This window comes from Myotis davidii, unplaced genomic scaffold, assembly GCF_000327345.1.
Source record: "Myotis davidii unplaced genomic scaffold, ASM32734v1 scaffold725, whole genome shotgun sequence".
Taxonomy (NCBI): Eukaryota; Metazoa; Chordata; class Mammalia; order Chiroptera; family Vespertilionidae; genus Myotis; species Myotis davidii.
Window position 1 is genome coordinate 1012854 of NW_006296500.1, and position 26167 is coordinate 1039020.

The window sequence follows — 26167 nt, forward strand, 5'->3', positions numbered from 1 at the left end:
TGAGTGTGTGGCCCCGCCCCTGAGCCAGCTCTCCTGCAGGGCGGACTCTGCAGACATAGCTTGCTTTTCGGCCCAAGTACTATGGAGGCAGAGTGTCTGTGGAGGGTGCACGCTGGAGGTGGGAGCTAGTCCCTCAGACCCTGGGGCCCGCATCTACCCTAGACCTGGATCCAGTGCCCCCTAGCACAGCTCTCCAAAACCAAGGACTGATGCCTTAGGGCAGTGGTTCTCAACCTTCCTAATGCCGCGACCCTTTAATACAGTTCCTCATGTTGTGGTGACCCCAATTTCATTGTTACAAAGTGAACATAATTAAAGCATAGTGATTCATCACAGAAACGATATGTAATTATATACGTGTTTTCCGATGGTCTTAGGCGACCCCTGTGAAAGGGTTGTTCGACTCCCAAAGGGGTCGCGGCCCACAGGTTGAGAACCGCTCCCTTAGGGTCTCCCCAGATCCGTTCTGACGCACCCCCTCCTGTCCTCCAGACCAGGGCTGCCGGGAGATCCTCACCACATCGGGCCCATTCACCGTGCTGGTGCCATCCCTCTCCTCCAGGATCTCCTGGACCATGAACGTGAGCCCCTCCCCACTGAGGAGCTGGCCATGGCCCTTGCCTCCTTCCTGGACCCTGCCCCAGCCTCTGCCCTCTGGGGAACTGAGGCCTGGGAGGCATTTATCCCCTCCGTAGCTCGAGCAGGGTGGCATGAAGAGGACCACCTGCCCCAGGCCCCCTAGGCACTCGATCCCCTTGTGCCCACAGACATCCTATGCCCAGCAGCTGTGCAGACAGCACATCATCGCCGGGCAGCACATCCTGGAGGACTTGGGGACCCAGCAGCAAACACGCAGGTGGTGGACACTGGCGGGGCAGGAGATCACTGTCACTTTCAACCGCTTCATGGTGAGGAAGGGGGACCGGGGACTAAGGCCCCAGGTGCGGGGACACGGCTCCAGCAAAGGTGTGGAGGTGGGACAGAGTCAGGCCCGGGGGCTGGCATGTGGAATTGGAGCCAGGGGTCTCATTTCTCAGCAGAAATACTCCTACAAATACAAAGACCTGCCCCAGCAAACATTCACCGTCCACAAGGCCAACTACCCAGCAGCTAACGGCGTCTTCCACGTCGTCACTGTCCTGCGGTGGCAGCCCCCACCAGAGCTCCCGACTGACTCCCAGGCAAGCCAGTGTCGTCCTCTCCCCCGCACCCTTGCCACTGGGTGACCTCTGACCCCCACAGAATGTAGAGAGGTGGTGCTGGGCGGGGCTAGAGCTGCCTCGAGCTGAAGCAGCCTCATTGAGGACTCCTCTGAGGCCCTAATGCTTGTTCCTTCCTACAGAAAACCATTGGCCAGATCCTTGCCTCCACAGAGGCCTTCAGCCGGTTTGAAACCATCCTAGAGGTGAGTCTGGGGGAAAGGTCCTAGTCTGTCTGACCTTTTGGGCCAGGGCCCCTTATTGTCCGGACTCTGGCTCACAGTGACCTGAGGTTCTGGAGTGGCCTTTGACCCTGCCCCCATCCTGAGGTTCTGCAGGACCCACTGTTGACGTCTACCACTTACTCCTGGTGGGAGTTCCCAGGCAGGGCTCAGAGGTGGGGGGGACCACACAGCCTCCCTGAGCCTGCCTCCCCCAACCACAGAACTGTGGGCTGCCCTCCATCCTGGACGGGCCCGGGCCCTTCACAGTCTTTGCCCCAAGCAACGAGGCTGTGGACAGCTTGCGTGACGGCCGCCTGATCTACCTCTTCACAGCAGTAAGCTCGGCGGGAAGCAGGGGCCGGGGACATGGGGGGCACGAGGGCTGCCCTCTCCCCTACCAGGCCTCCAGCAGCCAAGCCCTCTGTCCCCTGCCAGGGTCTCTCCAAACTGCAGGAGCTGGTGAGGTACCACATCTACGACCATGGCCAGGTGAGGGTCTTCCTCCCAGACGGTGGCCAGCTTGCACCTGAGGCTGGCCTGTCGGGGGTTTGTGTGTGGGCTCCGGCCTTCCCGGGGCCCTTCTCCTTTCCTTGCCCGTCTGGACTACTAGACCGCAGAGTATCGTCACCTGGAAGGACCAGGGGTGGCCCCAAGGTATGTGGCTAGTGCCCAGCCTAAGGCCACCCTCTCCTCTGCCCCAGCTGACCGTTGAGAAACTCATCTCCAAGGGCCGCGTCCTCACCATGGCCAACCAGGTCCTGGCTGTGAATATCTCCGCGGAGGTGAGGTCAGGAGTACCGGGAATGAATGGAGGGGCTGGTGATGAGTGGCCAATCATTCGGCCTCTTTCAGACCTGCCTTCATGCTCCAAGCCTACGGCCAGCAGGCCCTGGTGGGGGTCATATGGGCGGCAGCACGGATCAAATCCTTCTCCCGGCGCCCGACAGGCTGGGAGGGCTCCAAGGAGGAGGAGGGAGAGCACATGGGTGGGGTGCTCCCTGGCAGAAACCATGTGGTCAGGGCACTGAGGCTGGAGCCCTGTTGCCAGGGCAGGAAGCATTGCCCGGGAGAAGGGAGGGAGGCGGAGGCAGGGGCGGGGCGGAGCCTGCTGTTACCCACTGGGCTCTGCCACAGGGGCGCATCCTGCTGGGACCCGAGGGCGTCCCGCTGCGGAGGGTGGACGTGCCGGCTGCCAATGGCGTGATCCACATGCTGGAGGGCATCCTGCTGCCCCCAACCATCCTGCCCATCCTGCCCAAGCACTGCAGCCGGGAGCAGCACAAGATCGTGGTGGTGAGCGCGCCCACACAGCCGGCCATGCTGAGACCCAGTGCTGCTTGTGGAGGGGCCACCCCCGAGGGTGGGCTGGTGGTGGCTCTGGCCCGGCCACAGACCCCACAGGCCCGCCTAGACTCGCCCGCACCCGCTGCTGCTCTTCATGCCTTTGAGGCCTCTCGCATCTTCCGCCCCTGTCTGCAGCCTCCCCGCCCAGGCCCGGCACTCACACGCGCCCTACGCTCCTTCCTACCGCAGGGCCTTGGTTCTTGTCTGCCCGCTGCCCACATGCCATCTCCTGACCCTCCTGCTGTTGCCTCTGTCTCAGAACCAGCCCTCGGCTCCATGCCACTTTCTTAGGGTGAACACATAAACCAGGACTAATGCTCTCCCCCTCCCCGTGCCCTGTGCAGGGCTCCTGTGTGGACTGCCACGCCCTGAACACCAGTAGCACCTGCCCGCCTAACAGCGTGAAGCTGGTGAGCAGAGCTTGGCCCCTCCCTGAGGCTTGACTCCTGAGTGCCCGGGGTCAGGGTGGGGCCGTGGGGCTGGGAGGTGAGGCTGGACCTGCCGAGGGTGGGAGTGCTGGACCCAGGGAGCTGAGGACTCATGCCCAAGGCTGCCCGGGACCCATACCTGCTGACCAGCTTGGCATGGCCCACCCCAGGACTTGTCCCCCGAGGAGTGCGTCTACACCCATGACCCTTCTGGGCTCAACATCCTGAAGAAGGGCTGCGCCCACTACTGCAACCAGACCTTCCTGGTGAGCCTGGGCGGGCACGCTGTCCCCCGTGACCTGGGGCACTCGCTTCTCCCCGGGGCCCCCAGGCTGGGCCGAGCGGCTGCCCTCCTCAGAGAGATGTGCCATCCTAATGGTGGAGAGGGTGTCCCGGGGGGCCTCACCACCCCCTTGCTCTAGAGAAGGGGCCAGGCGGCAGCAGCAGCTGGGGCAGTGGGGGTGGCATGGGGCAGACACGCTCCATCTCTTACAGAAACCTGACTGCTGCAAAGGGTTCTTTGGGCCTGACTGTGCGCAGTGTCCTGGGGGCTTCTCCAACCCCTGCTATGGCAAAGGCAACGTGAGTCCCCCTGCCCCCGGCTGAGATGTGGGGGGGCGGGGGTAGACTTCTCCAGGCGGCTGGTGACTGGCTGTGTGTCTGAGCCAAGTCTATCTGGCCTCTGGTTCCTCACATCAAGGCATGGAAGTGGAGTCATATTATAGTTAGAAATAATTCCCTGACAGCGGTTTATATCTACTTTCCTAAAGGCCGTTTGTGAGAGGTTTTCTTCTGTGGCCTGTTTTCGCCACTTTGTGACATGGGGTTACTTTACGCCTGGCCAGGGAAGGGCCGAGGAGCTGTCTAGGTTGGGCAGGCGTCACCGTGAAGCCTCCAGGCCTGGAGCCTTTTAGGGGTCAGCTCTGGGCAGCACGCGACCTGGAAGATGCGGGAGGTCTTCCGGGGGAGCCCAGTCAGCATAGGAGCAGGTGTTGGGGGGGATGTGGAGATCCCTCCCCGTGACTGACCCTGCCCCTGCCCATCGCCAGTGCAGCGATGGGGTCCTGGGCAACGGGGCCTGCCTCTGCTTCCCAGACTACAAGGGCGTCGCCTGCCACATCTGCTCCAACCCAAACAAGCACGGAGACCAGTGCCAGGAAGGTGGGTGTCCTGGCCCGGCTGCCTGCCAGGGAGAGAAGGGTTCTGCTTGGGAAGGGGCTGGGGCCCCAGGAAGGAGACCGAGCCCAGGAGGAAGGGGTCAGCCCCAGGGGCGGGGGAGGACTTGGGAGCAGAAGTCGATGTCTCCTTCACCCCGGACAGGAAGAGAACCGCGGTTTAATCTAAGGCATCCGGGATTTCGGTCAGACAGAGAGGAGTACTGGGTGGGGGAACTGGGGGCAGGGGTGACTGAAAGCAGCAAATGCCCCTCTCATTTCCTCTGCCCGCCTTTTACTTGGTGAGCCCGAGTGCTGCCCCGTTCCCAGCACTCACCCAGCGGCATTGGCTCCCAGCCAGCTCTGCCCTTGCCTCAGTTTCCCTGCTCCCCTCTCCTCCCTGCAGATTGCGGCTGTGTCCATGGTCTATGTGACAATCGTCCAGGCAGTGGGGGTGTGTGTCAGAGTGGCACTTGTGCCCCAGGCTTCAGCGGGCGCTTCTGCAACGAGTCCACAGGGAACTGTGGGTCCACAGAGCAGGCCCAGAACTGCCACCTGCACGCCCGCTGTGTTAGCCAGGGGGGCATCGCCAGGTGAGGGCTCGAGCTTCCTCTCTGCCCGTCCATGACTTCACTGCTCAGCCTCCAGCCTCGCCCAGAGGTTCACTGGAGGCCCCTCCCTCCCCCTCCCCCTCCCCCAGGTGTCTCTGTCTCGACGGCTTTGAGGGCGATGGCTTCTCCTGCGCACCCAGCAACCCCTGCTCCCGCCCTGACCGTGGTGGCTGCTCAGAGAACGTCAGTCTCCTTGTCCACTCCCTGAGTCCTGCTTCAGAAGGGGCGGGAGGAGGGAGTCCTCTGCCCTCTGCCCTCTGCCCTGACTCGTTTATCCGTGGCTCTCACAGGCCGAGTGTGTCCCTGGGGCCCTGGGCACCCACAACTGCACATGCCACAAAGGCTGGAGCGGGGACGGCCGTGTCTGCGTAGCCATTGACGCGTGTGAGCTGGACACGCGAGGCGGCTGCCACGCTGACGCCCTCTGCAGCTACGTGGGCCCCGGGCAGGTGAGGCACAGCCGGCCTGGGGACGGCAGCGTAGGGTGGGGGAGATCCGTTCTGGGTCCTCTCCCCACACCCCCTCTGACTCCAGGAATGTCCCCCCGAGAACTGAAGTTCAGGGTCTCAAGTCTCAGACACAAATGAGAACCAGATCTCAAGTCCTGAGTCGTACGAGCTGGAAGCATCAGACACGTGCTGGAAGCCATGAGCGGCTCCGGGAGATTTCTTTTTTTTATAATGTTAGAGCATATGGATTTTTAAAAATTGTTTTTTATTGATTTCAGAGAGAGGAAGGGAGAGGGAGAGGGAGAGAGAGACATCGGCTCCCTCCTGCACGCCTCCTACTGGGATGGAGCCCACAACCCGGGCATGTGCCCCAGTCGGGAATCAAACGGGTGGCCTCCTGGGGCATGAGACAGCATCCAACCAGCTGCACCACACAGGCCGGGCACGGCTCCCGGAGTTTTAATGGAAAGCGCATTCCAGGGCCAGTCGAGGCAGCATTTTTTCCAAATCAGAGGCCATGACTCCCGTCTCTCAGGGATAAAGAACTCTTACAACCACACCAGTGAGTTCTCTGCTCTAACTGGGCGCTGAGGCCAGCGTCCCTGGCAGCCAGTTCATTCACTCACTCATCGGCTTCCCACGTGTCACCAGAGCCTGTTCCACGCTAGTTCCTGTTCTAACTGGAGGCTCCGGATGTTGAGCAAATCAGGAGGAGACCCCTGCCCCAGGGGAGTGGCAGCCCTACATCTTTACACTCACGGGCACGGCAATCTCAGACTCATCACAGCGTCTCAGAACCGGGGCCCTCCATGTGAAGCATTTCAGCCTGATACACTCGAGGGCGAACTGGCATTTAAGAGCATCTAATACGCCAGCGGGGAGGCCAGGCCGGCTGCTTCAGGATCAGCCTCTTCACGGACCCCTGGGCTCCCTGTCCTCCCACACCACCGTGGCCGGAGCCACCAGCCCAGGGGCCTTCCCAGTGAGAACTCAGCTGCGCATGAGCACCGAGCTCCAAACTCCCCCAGGCGCTTTCACGTCCAGACCTGAGGGCTGGAGTGAAGCTGAGATACCCCAACTGGCAAACAAGGGCAGCTGAGATCTGGGGAGTCTCGCCAGGCAGTCACCTGCAGTGAGGACAGGCCCCTAAATGACAGCGGGAAGGGTCGGAGCTACTGAGCAGGGGAGCAGGGAGCCCTTGGCAAATACCGTCCGCTCACCCCATACCGCTGACCCAGCAGTCCTGGCAGGGTCTCCGTGGTTACTTCCTGCCGATGCCATCACTCCCAGACTCAGCCCGAGAGCCAGTCGCCCCATCTGGAGCACAGCTCTCCACGGTGGGGCTGGGGGGAGCCCCAGGCCTCCCAGAGGAGCCAAGGGGGTGCTCCTGGTGAGATGAGGCCCTCTGCTCCCCTCTCCAGAGCCGGTGCACCTGCAAGCTGGGATTCGCGGGGGACGGCTACTCATGCAGCCCTATTGACCCCTGCCGGGCAGGCAACGGTGGCTGCCATGACCTGGTGAGAAGGCTTGGAGCCTGGGGGGTCCCTCCAGGGTGGGCCTCGGCTGCAGCTCTCTGGGTGTCCCTGTCTCTGGTCAGAACCCCCATCTTTCTAAACCCCAAATCCAGTGTCACCCCTTGCCACAGGACAGAGCTTTCACTCTTTATTACGGCCCAGCATTGCCCAGCCTGCTCCCTGCCCTGACCCCCACTGCCCGCCCTCCACACTCCTCTCAAGGTCACTCTGAGCTCCTCGCTGTCCCCTATCTCGCTCGCTCTGAGGCCACCATGCCGCTACCGGTGCATTCCGGAGGCTTCCTGGAGCCACACCTTTGGCCAGCTAGCTCCTTTCCTGAGGGTACAGGCCTCCCCAGACCTGGGCCTCCATGACTCGTCTGTCGTGATGGGGTGGGTGATGTCAAATGCACAGTGATCTGAGCGGCCAGGCACCCCAGGGGCAATGCAGCCGGGGCGGCTGGAGAGGCAACCCGTGGGGACAAGTGGTTGGAAAGGCGGATGGTAGGAGGATGGGTGGCCAGGGTGGACAGAGAGATGGAGGACGGGTGCTGTCCAGCTTGCCACATGGGTGCTAAATGGAGGGCCATGATTCTCTGCCCCACCCCATCCCAGGCCACCTGCCAGGCAGTGGGGGGAGGCCAGCGGGTCTGCACATGCCCCCCTGGCTATGGGGGTGATGGCTTCAGTTGCTACGGAGACATCTTCCGGGTGAGTGGTTCCCTGTGCCAGGGGAGGGGCCCTCCCATGCACCCCATGTGGGAAGGGGCAGTGCTGGGGTCCCTGAGGGGGGAGGGAGGCTGAGGTTTGTCCCTAAGCCCATGGCCTCAGCTCTTTCCTTCCCCTAGGAGCTGGAGGCAAATGCCCACTTCTCTGCCTTCTACCAGTGGGTTAAGGTAGGACAGGGCAGAATGCTGGGTGGGGCTCACATCCAGGAGGCCTCCTGGACACGGGTGCCCTATCATATCTCCCTAGCGGGGCAGGGGGGCAGACCTGGAGGCTGGGAGCAGGCGATCTCAGGGTGGGGGCCGCCTTCACCCTCCTCCCGTCCCTCTGCACACGGCATGCACAGAGAGCTGGCATCACGCTTCCTGCCGACAGCCGAGTCACAGCCCTGGTGCCCTCCGAGTCTGCCATCCACAGGCTGAGCCCTGAGGACCAGGCCTTCTGGCTGCAGCCGAGGATGTTGCCACAACTGGTCAGGTGGGCAGCCAGGGCCGGGCCCTGGGAGGGGGCTTCTGTGTGAGACCAGCTCCTCCCAGGGTTCTCTGCCTGGCATGTGTCCACCCCTGGGTAGACACATGTGCCCCAGAGGTCTCTGCAGGTTACACTGACCTGTCCCATGGTCCCCCCACTATCCCCGCAGGGCCCATTTTCTCCAGGGGGCCCTCTCTGAGGAGGAGCTGGCCCGGCTGGGCGGGCAGGAGGTGGCCACCCTGAGCCCCACCACACGCTGGGAGATTCACAACATCAGTGGGGTACGTGGTGAACTCTGGGCAGAAGGGGGGAGCGTGCAGGGCATGGGAGGGAACTTGAGTGACTGCAGGCTTCCTGGACCAGGGACCCCAGGTGGTGAGATTGGGGTCCCCGCGCCCTGCCCAGGGCTGGGCTCAGAGGGTGTGCCAGGGACACTTTTGCCGCTGGGCTGGGCAGTGTTTGGTCTAGCAGTGACTGCTTGCCAGGAGTTGTCTGTCCATCTTTGTGTGTACACACCCCCCTTTCATGCATGGGCCCTGCTGAGGGTACGTGTGCCCATCTGGTTACTCCTGAGTCTGAGGGTGTCTAGACCAGGCTGAGGGCCACCTGTGGGTGCCTGTGTGCCCAGCAGCCTCTCTGTTGGTGCTACACCCACTCTTATGTGTCTGCCTGTGTCCACTGTGGCTGAGCTCTGCCTGCTGCTTTCCAGAAAGTCTGGGTGCAGAATGCCAGCTTGGACGTGGCTGACCTCCTTGCCACCAACGGTGTCCTACACATCCTCAGCCAGGTATGGTGGCGAGGAGGGGGAGTGTGCCCAGGGCACTGCCCAGGCAGGCTGAGGGCGGTGACATGCTCACTAGCCCCCATGCTCTGTTACAGGTCCTACTGCCTCCAAGAAAGGACGTGCCGGGGGGGCAGGGCCTGCTGCAGCAGCTGGACTCAGTGCCTGCCTTCCGCCTCTTCCGGGAGCTGCTGCAGGTGAGGGCGAGAGGAGGGGAGTTCATGGTCAGGGGCTCCCTTCCCCAGGTGTGGAGGCGGCTGGCCAGCCACAGGGTCAGGACCCAGGGTGATGATGCGATTATGCCATTCCCTGACCCTGACCCCTGTCCCTAGAACTACAGTCTGGTGCCCCAGATTGAGGCTGCCACTGCCTACACCATCTTCGTGCCCACAAATCACTCTCTGGAGGCCCGGGGCAACCACAGCAGCCTGGTGAGGTCACTGGGACGGAGGTGGGGGGAGGGGCGCAAAGGGGCACGATGGGTGGCATGCCAGCCACATCCAGGGCCCTGGGTCGCCCTGAGCTTCTCCTTCTCTCAGGATGCGGACACAGTGCGACACCACGTGGTCCTGGGGGAGGCGCTCTCCTCGGAAACCCTGCAGAGGGGCGGACACCGCAACTCCCTCCTGGGCCCGGCTCACTGGCTTGTCTTCTACAACCACAGTGGCCAGGTTTGTGGGGACAAGGAGACCTGACCGTGAGGCCCCCTCTCTTTGGAGTTCCTCCGTCTGGGAGCCCCCTGTTCGTGGAGATAGCCCAGCCCTGAGGTGAGGGTGGGCTGGGCTGGGCTGGGCTGAGCCTCCTGCCCCACTTCCCAGCCTGAGGTGAACCACGTGCCGCTGGAAGGCCCGGTGCTGGAGGCTCCGGGCCGCTCGCTCTTCGGCCTGTCGGGCGTCCTGATGGCGGGCTCCAGCCGCTGCCTGCACAGCCACGCCGAGTCCCTACGGGTAAGAGCCCCTGAGGGTGAGCTGCGGGGCCAGGGGAGGGCAGCAGCCTTTCAGAGCTGGGAGGTGCGGCCTGTCAGGCCGGAACCTTGGTCGGGGATAGGCGAGCTGTCAGCCTGCCGGAAGGAAGATGGGTTTGGGGCCTCCTCCCAGGACCACCTGACGCTCTGCAACACACCCCCCCCAGGAGAAATGTGTGAACTGCTCCCGGAAATTCCGCTGCTCTCGGGGCTACGAGCTGGAGGTGAGGCTGGACTGGGCACCCCATCCCCGCCTCCCCTGCTCCCACTGCCCCCAGCTCTGCCCGCCCAGGTGTGGGCACTGGGAGGGCATGGCCTCTCCACTCCCAGGTCTGCCTGGAGCAGGCCTCACTCAGACTTGCACCCGGAGGCCTGTGACCTGTGGCCCAGGCCTGGATCCTGCCCACCCTCTTCTCAGCAGGTCTCTGTGTCTCATCTAGCTGCTCTTTCTGCTCTCCTGCTCCTGCCTTACCCTCTGATACCTGTGGTCCCTCTGTCTGTCTCCCCAGTCACAGTCCTGCCCTACCCAAGCCACCAGCTGAGCCCTCCTGCCTGTCCCCATTTGCAGGACACTCCCAAGAAGAGCTGCGTCTACCGATCTGGCTATTCCTTCTCCCGGGGCTGCGCTTACACGTGTGCCAAGAAGATCCAGGTTTGCCCTGAGCCTTCACACCCGTATCTTTGACCAGAATGAAGTGGGGGCCCGGGGAGAGCCCAGATTAGATGTCAAGGGCAGAAGCAGGGTTGGGACTAGACAAGGCCAGTGAAGCAAGGGCCCAGGAAAAGGGGAAGAGACAGGTCGAGGCCAGTGTTTGTTCCTGTGGCCATGCCCCCCGGGGGGGGGAGGGGGAAGGCCCAGAGTGAACCATCAGCCAAGCCCCAGGGGCAGCACCTGGGTCCAGCTCGGCCCCTCACTGTGGGACCTGGCACAGCCCTGCCACGGGGAGGGCTGTCCGTGGGCTCCTTCCCCCTGGATCCGCTGGCTTTGTTCTATGGCTTTGTTCCCAAGATGCCCTCCCCACTCCCAGCATTTTGCTTCTCCTTGATGTCTGTCCTGGCCTGTGCGGGCCTCTCCTTGCACCCCTCCCCGCAGGTGCCCGACTGCTGCCCCGGTTTCTTTGGCACCCTGTGCGAGCCATGCCCGGGGGGTCTGGGTGGGGTGTGCTCGGGCCGCGGACAGTGCCAGGACAGGCTTCTGGGCAGTGGGGAGTGCCGCTGCCACGAGGGCTTCCACGGAACAGCCTGTGAGATGTGTGAGCTGGGCCGCTACGGGCCCAACTGCACTGGAGGTGAGGACCGGGGAGGGGGCAGGAGCGGTCGGTCTCCTGGCCGCAGACAGCAGTCACGGAGATACTGCAGCAGGGGCAGGACAGAAGTCGCGGGTAACTCCCGTCCTCCTTTGTCCACTCCCAGTGTGTGCCTGTGCCCACGGGCTGTGCCAGGAGGGGCTGCGAGGGGACGGAAGCTGTGTCTGTAATGTGGGCTGGCAGGGCCGACGCTGTGACCAGAGTGAGTGGCCCCAAAGGGGAGGCCGGTGACCCTGGGAGGCAGTTCCTGGGTCTGAATGACCAGAACCTTCCCATCCTCCTACTCCCCAGAAATCTCTGGTCCTCACTGCCCAATGAAGTGCGACCCTAATGCCAAGTGAGTGAGCTCGGCCTGGAGCAGGTGGGCAGTGGGTGGGGGGATGGGGGTCAGGGCAGGGGCTGGGCGGGCATCGGCTGACTGCTGTCACCCCTCCCAGCTGCGTGCAGGACTCGCCGGCGGCGGCCCCTGCCTGCGTCTGTGCCGCGGGGTACTCGGGCAACGGCACCTCCTGTTCAGGTCCAGCCACACTGAAGCCCCGAGCTCCCCATGAAATTTTGGGGTGGCTTTCCCCACAGAGCCCTCTCCCCTCCTCCTAGATCCGGTCTCTCCCTGTCCCACTCGGGTCGTCGCCTCCCTCTGACCTTTCCTTTCACCCTTGCCTCCCCTGTCCCCACTCCATCCCGTGCCTGTTCCTCACAACTCCCTGGGATCATCTACCTAGAGGTGGACCCCTGTGCTCGTCACAATGGGGGCTGCTCCCCCCACGCCAACTGCACCAAGGTGGCGCCTGGGCAGTGGACATGCACCTGCCTGGATGGCTACACGGGCGATGGGGAGCTGTGCCAGGGTGAGGCTGGGATCCCCATCCTGGGTGTATGTGGGACCAGGGGTCTGGTTGCATTGCTCTCAGTCAGACTAAGAAGGGCTGAGGGGCACACGGGGTGTGGGTCCTGAGGCTGCTGAGAGTAGGGGATAAGCACCCAAATGAATGGATGAATGCAGGGGGCACCCAAGGCCCCCCTCATCCCAATGTCTCTTCCCCCAGAAGCTAACAGCTGTCTCATCCACCATGGGGGCTGCCACGTGCATGCAGAATGTATTCCCACAGGTCCTCAGCAGGTCAGCACAGCAGGGTTGGGCCCTGGTAGGGGGGTGACCAGGGCTGGGGGGCAGGTACTCCTGTCCAGGGTGCTGGCCCACTCTTGGGTCCCAGCAGCCCCCGAATCAGGATTTGGGACAGGTCTCCTGCAGCTGCCGCGAGGGTTACCATGGGGACGGCATCCGGACCTGTAAGCTCCTGGACCCCTGCTCCCAGGTCAGGCCCCAAGCCCCACCCCATTTCAAGGGGGAGGAGACCAGGCAGGAACCAGCCCTCCTTGTCCCCAGCAGGGTTCTAAGGGCCTCTGAAGGATGAGCTGCCTCCCCATAGGCTCAAAACTGGCTGCTCAGTAGGAAACAGCTTTGGGGGGTCGGGGGTGTTGGACAGGCGTCTTCCTGGCCCCTTTCCCAGGGCTGGTTGGGGCAGAACAGTCCTGGGAGCTACTGAAGTCTCTCTCCTGTCCTTGCGCCAGAATAATGGAGGCTGCAGCTCCTATGCCGTGTGCAAAAGCACAGGAGATGGTCAGAGGACGTGCACCTGTGACCCGGCCCACAGTGTGGGCGATGGTTTCACCTGCCGGGGCCGAGTCAGCCTGGTAATGATGCCCGAGTCGGACTCCTGACCCAGCCTTGGCTATGTCCCACTTGGGTCTGACCCATGATTTGATCCTGATCCTGGCCCCAACCATTACCCTCAGCCTGACTCCTGACTCCACCGGGCCTATGGTCCATGAAACTAATCCTGCCCCCAGCTCAGACGCCCTGGCTTTCCTGTCCTCATCTCTGTCTTGGCCAGACCTTGGGCTGCAGGTGCGGGGACAAGCACCGGGCCCTAAGTGGGGGCCGTCCCAAATCTGAGCTGGTCCCCCCCCTTCCCCCACAGGAACTCCTTCATGACAGGAACGCCTCATTCTTCAGCCTCCACCTCCTGGTGAGTGACCGTGCCTCCACTTCCTCTGTCCTGCCTGGGCCTTGGCGATCTCGTTTGCTCAGGGGGTTGGCTGGTCTGGTCTCTCAGAATCCAAGTTCTTCCCGGAAGATCCATGGGGGCCCCGAGTTGGTCCTCGGTGCCCCTGTTGCACTCCAGCTGTCTCCCCTCTTCCCCCAGAAATACAATGAGCTCAAGGGCAACGGGCCTTTCACAGTCTTCGTGCCGCATACAGATCTAATGACCAACCTGTCGCGGGTAACAGCTCCCAGGGGCAAGGCTGGAGGGCTGGGTGCTGCGTGGCGAAGGCGGCACAGGGCTCCCCTTCACCCTGACGATTCCTCCTCCAGGATGAACTGGCCCGGATTGGAGCCCATCGCCAGCTGGTGTTCCGCTACCACGTGGTGGGCTGCCGGCAGCTGCGCAGCCCCGACCTGCTGGAGGAAGGCTATGTCACCACGCTCTCGGGGCACCCACTGCGCTTCAGCGAGAGGGAGGTGAGCCAGGCCCCACCCCAACAGGAGCGGACGCAGACCCAGGACTCCCCTGCTTTTGAGCTCCCGCCCCCGCGAGCCTGTGCCTGTCCCCATGCGTTTAAGACCCTCTCCCTTCCCCTGAGTTCCGCTCTGGACCCTGCCCACCACCATGGGCCTGTTCCGGGGACCCAGTATTTTCTGGCCCCGTGTGGGCCCCGTGTGGGTCCCCGCTCCCCGGCCCACCTGCGCCCCCTGCTGTTTCCCTGAGAGGTAAGACCCCCTTCCTTCTTGACCTCGCCCACCTGCTTCAAGATTTGCCCAACCAAGGCTCGGTCCCTGCCTCAGGCCCTACCCACAGCTCCTGAGCCACCAATCGCCATCATTCAGTTTCGGCCTCGCCCCTAGGGCAACATCTACATCAATGACTTCGCACGAGTGGTGAGCAGTGACCACCAGGCGGTGAACGGCATCTTGCACTTCATTGACCGTGTCCTGCTGCCACCGGACGTGCTGCACTGGGAGCCTGAAGATGCCCAGATCCTGCGGGTATGACCTGGAAGGCAGGTGGCTGGGGGCTGGAGAGCCCTCCTCCCTCCCCACCTGAACGCACAGTTCACCAGCGCCTTTCCCTAGAGAAATGTCACCGCCGCTGCAGACAGCTTCGGTTACAAGATTTTCAGCAGCCTTGTAACGGTATGCTCCTGTGTGTGAGCCTGTTAGTGTGTGCATCAGTGCACGTGTGTGTGTCTGTGCTCAGCTGTGCACACCCACCTGTGTACAGACCTGTCCCCTGTGTGCGTTCAGGCCGTGTTTGTGTGCGTGGGCTTCCCAGTGTGGGCACAGGATGCGCTGGTTGTGTGGCCCACATACCCGACAGTAGTCAGGGTGTGTGCAGGTTTATCCCTTGTATGTTCCCGTAGCTGCCTGGGGTGGCTACGGAGGAGGGTGGCTGGTGGGGAAGCTGCCTGGGTCTTTGTGGCCCAGCCCCCTACCTCTGCCCTCCAGTCTGACTAGGCTGTGACTGCACGCCTCGTCCTCCCTGCCAGGTGGCTGGTCTCCTGCCCCTGCTTCGTGATGCGTCCCACAGGCCCTTCACAATGCTGTGGCCCACAGACTCTGCCCTGCGTGCCCTGCCACCCGACCGCCAGGCCTGGCTGTACCATGAGGACCACCGTGACAAGCTGGCAGCCATTCTCCGGGGCCACGTGATCCGTAACATAGAGGTGGGAGCACCCCCGATCTTGTTCCCCCACACTGCCACCCAGCCTGCCTGCCCAGCTCCAACCATGGCTTCTTCTGCTCAGGCCTTGGCGTCTGACCTGCCCAACCTGGGCCCACTTCGCACCTTGCACGGGACCCCCATTTCCTTCTCGTGCAGCCGGGCTCGGCCGGTGAGTCTGGGGAGATGGCCTGAAGGAAGGAGGCAGGGGCCCTGGCATTGAGGGCTGGGCTGCTGTGCATCTGGGAGCCCCATGTATCCCACACCCTCTGCCTGCAGGGTGAGCTCATGGTGGGTGAGGATGACGCCCGAATTGTGCAGCGACACCTGCCCTTTGAAGGCGGCCTGGCCTATGGCATTGACCAGCTGCTGGAACCGCCTGGCCTTGGAGCCCGCTGTGACCACTTTGAGACTCAGCCACTGTGGCTGGTAAGGGGGCAGAGGTAGACAGGCAAGGGCCCAGGCCCACCTGTACCGTTCATCCGCCTGACCTTGCTGTATTGGCTCCCATTCCTTCCAGAAGATTTGCAGCATCTGCGGGCAGGAACCGCCATGTCCTGAGGGTTCACAGGAGCAGGTAAGGGGCTGGGAGCCGAGTGGGGGGTTGGTAGGGCCCAGGACCTCCAAGTTCAGGCTGTTTGCAGCCTGACTCCTCTTGGCTCAGGGAAGCCCCCAGGCCTGCCTGCGCTACTTCTCAAAGCTGTGGACGTCGCCTGCGCTGCGCTCCTTTACACTGCGCAACCTCTGGGGCCAGCCCCGGAGTCTGGCCAGGGGCTGCCACCGCAACTGTGTCACCACCACCTGGAAGCCCAGCTGCTGCTCTGGCCACTATGGCAGCGAGTGCCGAGGTGAGCGTCCGAGGTGGCGGACACTGCCGACTGGCTCCTCTGGCTGCCGAGGGCACAGACCTGGCCATTTCTGCGAGGGGTTGGGGAGCTCGGGCTGGGGGTGGTGCGTGGATTTCACTAGGAGAGGCTCTAAGAGGTGGAATGGGTGTGTAGATGGTAAAGGACCCTGTGGGGTGTGCTGGGGCCTGGAGGGTGGTCAGCAGGGTGGGGACTTGGTTGGGTTGCTGCCTCTGAAGAACCTGGGCTGTCATCGGGTGGAGGATGGACGGTGTGCCTGGACTGGAGCTGCTGTGGGGGACAGGGGCAGTCCTGAGGAGAGTCCCTGGCTCCACTTCACTTCTCCTACCCCCACCCCTAGCTTGCCCTGGGGGTGCCAGCCACCCCTGCAGTGACCATGGCGTGTGCATGGACGGCATGAGCGGCAGTGGGCAGTGCAGGTGCCATTCGGGGTTTGCTGGGACAGCCTGTGAACTCTGCGCACCAGGGGCCTTTGGGCCTCATTGCCAAGGTGGGCTGTCCTGCCCCTCCCTGCCGCCCCCCTATGAATTCTTGAATACAAATATTGTCTTTTTCTTAAATCTTTAGATTCCTGCCCTGGCCAGTGTGGCTCAGTTCATTCAGTTCATTGGGCATCATCCCATTCACTAGAAAGGTTGCTGGTTCAATTCCTGATCAGGGTACATGCCAGAGTTGAGGACTTGATCCCCAGTGGGGGGCGTGCAGGAGGCATCTCTCTCTCTCTGTCCTCTTAAAATCAATTTTAAAAAATCTTTAGATCTTAAGCTGTAGTACCTTGAATATAGTAAGTGCAAAATGTATGTTGAATAATTTTTTTGAATTAACATTATTGGTAACTCCCTCCTCCTGCCTGTCGCTTTCTGTAGCCTGTCGCTGTGCTGCTCATGGCCACTGTGATGAGGGCCTTGGGGGCTCCGGCTACTGCTTCTGTGATGAGGGCTGGACTGGGCCACTCTGTGAAGTGCAGCTGGGTGAGTGACCCTGTGCTGCTGCCCACCCTGCACACACCAGTGCATGCCCCAGCTGCACACTCAGGTGGAGGCACCGGGGGTGGGTGGGATGGAGCTGGGGGCATCCAGGAGGGCAACTACTAACCTTGATATGTGGGGTGGGTCCTGGGGACAGAGCTGCAGCCTGTGTGTGCCCCACCCTGTGCACCCCAGGCAGTATGCCGTGCAGGCAACATCTGCGAATGCAGCCTTGGCTACGAAGGGGATGGCCACACGTGCACAGGTGAGCAGGTGGGAGGGGACATGAGGTGGGAGGCCCATTCCCCTCCTGTCACCTGGTCCAGTCACTCTCTCCCTTCCCCAGTGGCTGACCTGTGCCAGGATGGGCGTGGTGGCTGCAGTGAGCATGCCAACTGCAGCCAGGTAGGGACAGTGGTCACCTGTGCCTGCCTGCCAGACTATGAGGGTGATGGCTGGAGCTGCCGGGCCCGCAACCCCTGCGAAGACAGCCACCGAGGGGGCTGCAGCGAGCATGCGGACTGCCTGAGTACCGGCCCAGTGAGCAGGGGGAGCCCAGCAGCTGGGTGGGGGGGTCCCAGTGGGTTCCCCATCCCTCAAGGGCACCTGCCTGCTCTCTTGCCCCAGAACACACGGCGCTGTGTGTGCCACGCTGGCTATGTGGGTGATGGACTGCAGTGTCTGGAGGAGCCCGAGCCACCCGTGGACCGCTGCCTGGGCCAGCCCCCACCCTGTCACACGGATGCCGTGTGCACAGACCTGCACTTCCAGGGTGAGCTTCCCTGCCTGCTCTGTACCTGTTTCTTATCTCAGGACCCCAGCTGACTGCATCCCTCCCTCCTGCAGAGAAACGGGCTGGTGTCTTCCACCTGCAGGCCACCAGCGGCCCTTACGGTCTCAACTTCTCTGAGGCTGAGGCAGCATGTGGGGCCCAGGGAGGGGTCCTGGCTTCTCTTCTTCAGCTCTCGGCTGCCCAGCAGGTGCGTGGGACCCAGGAGCATGGAGCCAAGCCTGTGGGAACCCCTTGAGTTGGGCCTTGGGTCTCAACATCCCCCCTACCTCTACAGCTGGGCTTCCACCTGTGCCTTGTGGGCTGGCTGGCCAACGGCTCAGCCGCCCACCCCGTCGTTTTCCCTGAGGCAGACTGTGGTGCTGGTCAGGTGGGCGTAGTCAGCCTGGGCACCCGGAAGAACCTGTCGGAGCGCTGGGATGCCTATTGCTACCGTATGCAAGGTGCGGCCGCCCCCACCATGCCTCACTCCCCTGCTCTGCCCCTTCCCACCGACCCACCAACCCACTGAACCCCCTTCTCCCGCAGATGTGGCCTGCCAATGCCGCCATGGCTTTGTGGGTGATGGGATCAGCACGTGCAATGGAAAGCTGCTTGATGTACTAGCCGCCACCGCCAACTTCTCCACCTTCTACGGGGTGTGCAGAGGCCCTGGGGGTTCAGGGTAGCTGGGGTCCCTGGAAAGGGAGCCTGCTCACAGCCCTGTCTCCCCACCCTCCCAGATGCTGCTGGACTATGCGAATGCCACTCCTCGAGGTCTCGACTTCCTGGATTTCCTGGACGATGAGCTCCCCTACAAGACACTGTTTGTTCCGGTCAATGAGGGCTTTGTGGACAACATGGTAATAGCAGGGGGTATGGCCTGCTCCCTCTGGCTGGTCCAGGCCAGCAAGCAGGGTGAGTGGCCTTGGCTTTGCCCACAGACACTGAGTGGCCCAGACCTGGAGCTGCATGCCTCCAATGCGACCTTCCTCAGCGCCAACATCAGCCAGGGCACTGTGCTCCTCTCCCGCTCAGGCCTCAGGCTTGCTGTCAGTGGTCTGGGCTCGGACAACAGTTCTCAGGCCCCTGTGGTAAGTCTGGCCTCTCCCCCCTGACCCTCCCTCCCCACCTGGACCTGACTCCGGTCTCCCTCCAGGCCCCAAGGACAGTTGTAGTTAGCCGCGTCATCGTGTGGGACATCATGGCCTTCAATGGCATCATCCATACTCTGGCCAGCCCCCTCCTGACACCCCCACAGCCCGTGAGTTGATGGGGGTGGGGAGTGGGCAGAGCTGCGAGGGCGGAGACAGCATGGCCATGTCCTTGACGTTCTCCTTGTGTGCAGCGGGCGGTGGTGGCACCCGAGGCCCGGCCTGTGGCAGCGGGCGTGGGGGCTGTGGTAGCCGCTGGGACACTGCTGGGCCTGGTGGCTGGAGCCGTCTACCTCCGTGCCCGAGGCAAGGCCGCTGCCGGCTTTGGCTTCTCCGTCTTCCAGGTAGGCCTGGGTGGCGGGTTGGGGTTGGGGTTGGGGTCATGGATGTTGCTCTAAACCCCTCACCACTCACCTCTCTTCTCAGGCAGAAGATGACGCTGACGACGACTTCTCCCCGTGGCAGGAAGGGACCAGCCCCACCCTGGTCTCCATCCCCAACCCAGTCTTTGGCAGCAACGATACCTTCTGTGAGCCCTTCAATGTGAGTGTGGGGGACGGGGAGTGTGGGGGGAAGTGGGCCCAGGCCTGGCCTCAGCCCAGCCCACTGGGTCCTCCCTGCAGGACGCGCTCTTGGAGGAGGACTTCCCCGACACCCAGAGCATCCTCGCAGTGAAGTGACGCGGCAGAGGCGGCGGGAGAGACCCCTTTATTGCCATCGGGGCAGGAGGCGGGGCCTGTTCTGGACAATAAAGGCTCCTTAGCGGATGTGGGCCATGTCACTGAGGAAGGGCGTCTTCATGCAGCCGGTGCAGAGCTGGTCCATCCAGAGCGGTGCCTCGTGCTGCAGGGGCGTGCGGCGCGGGTAGAAGGTGAAGTCCACGCGGTAGTTGAGCAGGCAGCTGAGGGAGGCCATGTACAGGTCCGAGAAGCGCACGAGGCGCCGTGAGAAGTAGGTGGGGTTGTGGAAGGTGCGGAAGATGCTCCCAAACTGAGCGTTGAACAGGGCCTTGGTGAGACACCTGGGGAGGGAGACAGGACGCACTGCAGGGGCCACACAGGACGGGGTGGACGGGGCTCCTGCTCTCGCCCACCCTGCTCACCTCAGCTCCTGCCGCTCCTTCACCCAGGAAGCCAGCACCTGCCGTGACTCGGCATCCTGGTAGGTCTGGGGGAGACAAGTGTGCCCTGGGTGTGTGTGCCCAGGTGGCAGCCCTGGTCCCGCCCCCGGGACATCTGCCAGCCACGCACCTGCATGCGCTCCAGCAGCCCCGTGAGCGCCTGCTGCCACGTCAGCGAGTGCATGTACTGCTCCGTGTTGATGATGCGGATCTCACGCTCCAGCTCAGGAATGATGGCACCTGTGCGCCAGCCGTGCCGCAGCATGAGGTCCTGGGGGGCAGGGTGGAGGACAAGGCTCAGCCCCAGCTGGGGGCACCCTCCCCAGCCCAGAGGCCCAGTCTTGCCCCCCTCACCGCCAGGTCACTGTAGAGGTGATCTCCGAAGTAGAGCACACGGGGGCCACGCCATTCTGTCAGACGCAGGAAGTCAAACAGGTTTCCCTGGGGACAGGAGGGGACACGGCTGAGCCCAGTGGACCCAAGGGACTCCCCTGCTGCCAGAAGCACGCCTGGTTCTCCACCCCTTCTCCCAGTCTCAGACAGCGAGGCCTTTTCGGCCGGATGCTGGGCTGCCCTTTCCCGTGGCCTGCTGTCTCCTCTGGGCTCTGGCCCTGGCTACCTCCGCCTCACACGCAGGCAGGGGTCGCCTGCTGCAGGAAGGTCTCCTGTAGGCCTGGCACGGTGCCTCCAGAGTCTCCCCTCCCCAAGGCCTCACGCCCACCCCAGGCGAGGGACCGAGTCCACTCTGTGGGAAATAAACAGCAGCAGCAACCCCATGGCCCTGAGGCTCTGGCCTGAGCCCAGAGGGACCCGGCAGACCTCACTGAGGCCGTCTGCCCTCCGGCTCCGAAGCTGGAGAAAAGAGGAAAACACTCAGCCAGGCTCAGACACAGCAGAGGAAGCTCCGGGGGAGAAGCCAGGGGCCCAGAGCAGGAAGTGCAGCAGCCACAGGGCAAGCGCCCACACCCCAGGTGCGAACTGTTACTCAGCAAAAGGAGTCACTAGAGCAGGAGGCACAGGTGGTTGCGAAAGACTTCACTGTTGACAGGAGCTCAGCGGGAGGCTGAGGTTTGGGGACCTGCAGGAGAGGGCGGTACGATGGGCAGAGGGGACGATGGGCAGAGGGGACGCCAAAAGATTGGCGCAAGAGAAAGAATCCGGAGGCTCAGATGCTGAGTCAGGAAGGAGCCCGAGCAGCAGGAGGGGGAGGGAGGAGGGAGGGAGCAAAGACAGACAAGAACCAAACAGGATCCAACACACACACTTCGGAACATCAGCCGTAAGGAAACATCTGAAAGCTGCCAAAGGGGGAGAGACTTGCTCCCCAGAAAGCTGCGTGACCCTCAGAGCGAGGGAACGTCTGCCCGCGGGGCCATGAAGACGGGGGCCAGCAGGGTGGGAGATGGAGCAGTGCCTCTGGCCCAACTGCGGCTTCCTCCCTCCCCCACCTCCTAGAGCTCCAGCCCCCAGGACACCCCCCTCAGCAGCTCGGCCAGGATTTCCGCATTCCATCCAGGCCAAATGCCTCATCAGCTCCAGCTCAGAGCCACCCCCGCTCCCCCCTACCAGGCCCCTTCTCCGTCTCATCTTCCCAGGCCGCGGGGAGGGGAGGTCTCCCAGAGCAGCAGTGGTCGCCAACCGGTGGTCCGTGAGGTCCAAAAGATTGGCGACCACTGAACTAGAGGCCCAGGAACCGCTCCAACCAGGCATGTCTGGCTGCAGCAGAGCCCGCAGCCCCAAGCAGTAACAGTGCCACTTACTGGACACTTAGCGAGTGCCTGGCCGGTCCAAGGCCTTACCGCCACTCAAGCTGAGTATGATGCCTCTTCACCAGGTGAGGAAGGCAAGGCGCCAAGAGGCTAAGTAACTCGGCGAGGCTCCCTCTGCCAACCAGGAGGGAGTGAGAATTCAAATGCAGGCAACCTGACCCTCAGGCCAAGTCCTTGACACTGCCGCCACTCCCTGGTGCCCCAGGAGGCGATGCTACTGCCCCCTGGGGCTTCGGTTGGCCTTTGAGCCATCCACTCACCAGGTGCTACTCCCAACTAGATGGCCCTCACCTGCCGATAGATCTTGCCCTTTTCCAGGCTGGTGATGCGGTCCCACTGGAGCGAGCCCTTCTCATCAAGTTTTCGGAAAGGTCTAGGGTCGGGGGTAAAGGGTGTGACTTAGTCTGTGGCAAGGCCATGAACGAGGGACCATCCCACTCGGCAAAGGCCCACCTGCTCACATGGGCCACCTCCCACATGCCAACAAGAGGGCATCCGCACCCCAAGCACACAGGGCAGTACCCAGAGGGCATTCGGAAATATGACGACAACCCCACTCCCTGGCCCCGCCCCCCCGCCAGGCCCATACTTGCGCGGGTCGGTGAAGAAGCTGGGTTTGTCCGCCTGGACGATGACCACATCAAACAGCTGGCGCCAGTCGGGACCCACCATGTGCCGCATCCCCTTGTCCCTGGACAGGAAAGGGCAGAGGTGGGACAGGTGGTCGGAGGGCTGGGGTCAGCCTGCTCCCACCTGGACGCCCCCTCCCACCAGGGTGGGGCGGGGCTCACACGAAACTGAAAGGGCTGTTGGTGATGAGGAACAGCTGCTTCCCGTGGTCCACCAGGCGGCTCAGGACGGCGAACGTCTCATCCCCTCTCAGGATGTACTTCTCTAGGGGGGAGATGCGCCTGTGAGAGTCAGCCCTGCACCTGCCCAGGCAGGCTGCAGCAACCACCGACCACCCTTACCCATGTCCCGCTCGATCCACTGGTACATGAGGCCCTTCACGTGCACATCTCGAATGGCATCCTGGGGGCAGTGGAGGGACAGTGAGGTGCAGTGGTGACCAGGAGGGCCTGCCCTGTTGTGTCTGGACTTCCCCTTCCCTGCCACCCCAAACAGGCCCAGCACCCTCACCGTTACATCCTTGTAGAGGTGCGCTTGGTCAAACTCCAGGCCATGGCCCAGGAAGTGATCCACCACACAGGACAGCAGCGCCATCTCCGGCAGCGAGAAGATGTCCATGAACTGCTTGATGGAGGGGCCCTGAGGAGGGGGAACTGCTTTAGCAACCTCTCCAGCCCTGCCACCCCCAGCTCTGAAGACCAAGGGCTCCAAATCTGCCTTGGGACACTGATAGAGGGTGCAGCCTGTGGGTCAGGGGCGTGGGCCTGGCCTCCTAGGGAGCCAGCACCCATACTGAGATCACTGGGCGTGCTGCCCTGGGCAGCAGAGTGAGTACCTTGCCATAGAAGTCGCTCATCTGGTACAGTGGGATGTGCTGGGTCCCCCCATACAGGTCGATCACCTCCTCATCTGGCACAGGTTGCAGGCCCCTGGGTGGGCACACAGACATCAGTCCCAAGTGGTCCTGAGCCCGGGCAGAAGTGTAGAGTGGGGAACAGTGGGGGGAGGCAGGACAGGGTGACCTGGAGCGGACAACTCCGGTGGGGTCAGGGCGGAGGCAGCACTGACCTGTAGGCCGTTCCCAGCTGCACATAATGGAAGGCATCGATCTTCATCAGAAGGCTCTGGGGGCACGAGGAGAGCGGGATGGCGGTGAGGAAGGAGTCTGCCATCGGCCATGAGACTTTTCTACCCCCTACACTGAAGCCCCAGCTGGATGGTATCAAGGGGATCACACACACCAAGAAGCTAACGCTGTGAATGAGGCACGGGGTGAGACGGACGAGCTCCCTCCACAGGGGACGGGGGACCAAGACAGTGGCTGATACACAACCAGTGAGGAGGGGCCAGGGGGAATCAGTGGTCTAGCCACTCACCTTCTGAATGTCATAGTGGAGGCCACGGATAGCAAAGCTGGGATTGTAGTCATACTTCCGAATGCCCTCTGGGTACTGTGGGGGGAAAGCGGACCAGGCCTGAGCCAGTGGCACGGCCACACTGCTGGCTGAGCAGCGGCCTCGGAGGATCAACTCAGCCACCCGCTCTCCAGGGCCTGGGAACCCTGCCTGGCTAGCCTCACCTTGTAGTGCTCAATCAGGATGTCCCGGGCGGCATTAAAGATCTCTGGATGCAGTGAGTCTGCGTACTGGGCCAGCGTGTAGTCATAGTCGAAGCCATAGACCTCGACATCGTGCAGGCTGATCTCATTGTTGGCATAGATGGCGGCTGGGTTTAGGAGGCTGCAGACCTCGGGGGGCAGGAGGTCTAGAGGAAGGAGATGCAAGTGTGAAGATGATGATCACGCAAGCAGCAGACGGTTATCGAGCACTTTCCAGGTGCCCAGCCCTGGGAGTCTCCCAAGACACCCAGGATGGGTCCTCTTAGCCCAGTGCTGCAGGTGGTCAAACTGCAGAGGCTCAGAGAGAAGTCTTTGCCCAGGGTCACATGCTTGGTCAGGCAGAGCTGGCAACGGCTGGAACTACCGTGCGGTCCTGTTACACCATCACCTGCAGCCCACCAGGTGCATTAAGCCTGTGCCTCCTCCAGGAGCCCCATCGGACACATGGCTGTGTGCCGACCCCCTCCCCTTGCCGGAGGCTGGGGGCGGGACTTGGGAACATTATTGGAGTGGGAGGTATTGGGTAGCCCGCCTGCCACTCGTGCTCCCAGCTCTGAGCACCTGCCAGCCTTTGAATCAAGGCCTCTCTAATAGGATTTCAGCGGCCTGCCAGCCCACATAATGACATTTGCTGCCTCTAGCCAGGGAACATTGCTAATTACGACAGGCAGGACGTGTGATGTCGGGATCTGGGCCGTTACCCAGGCTGCTCCCTCTGAGGATGCAGCCATAACCATTCCAAGCCCCTGGCTGCTCCAGAGGGGCTGAGTGACACTGTGCAGAGGGGGCTCTGGGGTCCCCAGGCTCATCTGCCTTAGTTTCCTTATCTGTACAGTTAGGGAGGTGGGTGGGGGAAAGGCATGGGTTTTGTTTTTTTAAAAATATATTTTATTGATTTTTTTACAGAGAGGAAGGGAGAGGGATAGAGAGTTAGAAACATTGATGAGAGAGAAACATCCATCAGCTGCCTCCTGCACACCCCCTACTGGGGATGTGCCCACAACCCAGGTACATGCCCTTGACCGGAATCGAACCCGGGACCCTTCAGCCCGCAGGCCGACACTCCATCCACTGAGCCAAACCAGTCAGGGCTAGGCATGGGTTTTGAAGACAGAGAGATCAGACCAAACCCTCCTCCTCATGGCTGTGACTTCAGGAAAGTCCCCTCACTTTTGGGCCTCAGTTTCCTTGTCTCTGAAAGGGGAAATAAAAATTGTACCAATAGAGAACCAAGATGGTGGCATAAGGTACAAACCTGTACGTGCTGCCCCCCACAACAACATTAAAACCACAACTATAAGACAAAACAGCTGTCATCCAGAACCACGGAAAGCTGATCGAGTGGAAGTTCTACAACTAGAAGGAAAGAAAAAAGCGCATTGAGACCGAGTAGGAGGGGAGAGGCGACAAGAACGGGGGTGGGGTGGGGACGCGCGCACGCACTGATGCACTGGGTGTGCGGTTTTTTTTTTCAATTGGAAGGGGACAAGCTCTGAACTCATTTACGGTGAGACGCTGGGGTCCAGGCTCCTACGGGGAGAAATGGGACTGTCTTGCAGCGGGTCGGAAAGTGGGGGTGACTTTCTCACAGAGCTGCTTGCAGGGATCATTGTTGCTGTAGGGGCGCGGGGCACTCAGGGAGTCGCAGAGTCGGAATCCTGGGGTTTCTGACGGCACCATTGCTGTTTGCCCCGCCCTGGGAACTCTGAGACCCTGCCCCACTACATCCCCTCCTGAGCTGGCACCTGCGCTTTTGCAGCCTAACAAACTGCAGTGAATCAGAGAGCCCCAAAACTTCCAAACTCCAAACAAAGAGGCGAAATCTGTTGATATCGCTGTAGCCCCTGCTGGGTGGACCCACACAGTGGTTGGCTTGGAGATCCAGGAGCCAGGGTACTCCGGGTCAGATACTAGATTTCAACTCCTCACACCCACAAGGGACACACTCAAGAAGCAGACTCAGTGAGCACCAAAGCCCCACCGAAGCAAGTCCTACCGCATAAGGGTGTCTCCAGCACAGCAGTTCTTCTTAGAGACACAGTGGCTCCTCGCAGTCAGCCAAAAATGCGAAGACAAAGAAACATGTCACAAATGAAAGAAATGGAGGAAAGCAAACTAATGGAGGACATATAGTTCAGAACCACAGTTATAAGATTACTCAAGAATCTTCTACGAACCTCTGAGGAACTTAGTGAGACCTTCAAGGATCTTAATGAGAATGCCAAAAAAATGGAAAAGGACCAGTCAGAAATTAAGCATACACTGACTGAAGTTAAAAATAAAATACAGAGATACAACAGCAGATTAGAGGATCCCAAGAATCAAGTCAAAGATTTGAAATACGAAGAAGCAAAAAACACCCATCAAGAAAAGCAAAACG

At 61.8% G+C, this 26167-nt stretch overlaps 2 protein-coding genes across 2 annotated transcripts; one reads left to right on the forward strand and one right to left on the reverse strand.

The window, feature by feature from the left end:
• Nucleotides 1-477: 477 nt before the first annotated feature.
• LOC102764281 (stabilin-1) lies at nt 478-19431 on the forward strand. Its single transcript, XM_015569179.1, has 59 exons — nt 478-581; nt 768-908; nt 1038-1181; nt 1343-1405; nt 1645-1758; nt 1859-1912; nt 2125-2205; nt 2558-2716; nt 3112-3177; nt 3366-3461; nt 3691-3777; nt 4245-4356; nt 4756-4942; nt 5050-5143; nt 5251-5409; nt 6831-6926; nt 7538-7633; nt 7771-7818; nt 7995-8125; nt 8289-8400; nt 8829-8906; nt 8999-9097; nt 9233-9331; nt 9440-9571; nt 9719-9847; nt 10032-10088; nt 10433-10516; nt 10958-11153; nt 11278-11373; nt 11463-11508; nt 11609-11688; nt 11894-12019; nt 12218-12291; nt 12413-12487; nt 12744-12866; nt 13154-13201; nt 13379-13456; nt 13549-13695; nt 14080-14220; nt 14308-14367; nt 14721-14897; nt 14979-15065; nt 15173-15322; nt 15417-15470; nt 15558-15741; nt 16100-16249; nt 16626-16730; nt 16885-16992; nt 17074-17267; nt 17355-17499; nt 17574-17707; nt 17795-17960; nt 18046-18155; nt 18240-18359; nt 18441-18590; nt 18656-18760; nt 18845-18994; nt 19077-19193; nt 19274-19431. Exons 1-59 carry the CDS (start codon nt 576-578, stop codon nt 19328-19330), a joined length of 6477 nt encoding a protein of 2158 aa, XP_015424665.1. The 5' UTR covers nt 478-575; the 3' UTR covers nt 19331-19431.
• On the reverse strand, nt 19340-23975 carry NT5DC2 (5'-nucleotidase domain containing 2). The gene is made up of 13 exons (XM_015569182.1): nt 23749-23975; nt 23546-23620; nt 23238-23293; nt 23005-23098; nt 22680-22808; nt 22511-22571; nt 22331-22433; nt 22129-22230; nt 21831-21912; nt 20125-20211; nt 19901-20041; nt 19753-19817; nt 19340-19671 (listed from the first exon to the last, which is right to left on the reverse strand). Exons 3-13 carry the CDS (start codon nt 23282-23284, stop codon nt 19410-19412), a joined length of 1173 nt encoding a protein of 390 aa, XP_015424668.1. The 5' UTR covers nt 23285-23293; nt 23546-23620; nt 23749-23975; the 3' UTR covers nt 19340-19409.
• Between the last annotated feature and the right edge of the window lie 2192 nt (nt 23976-26167).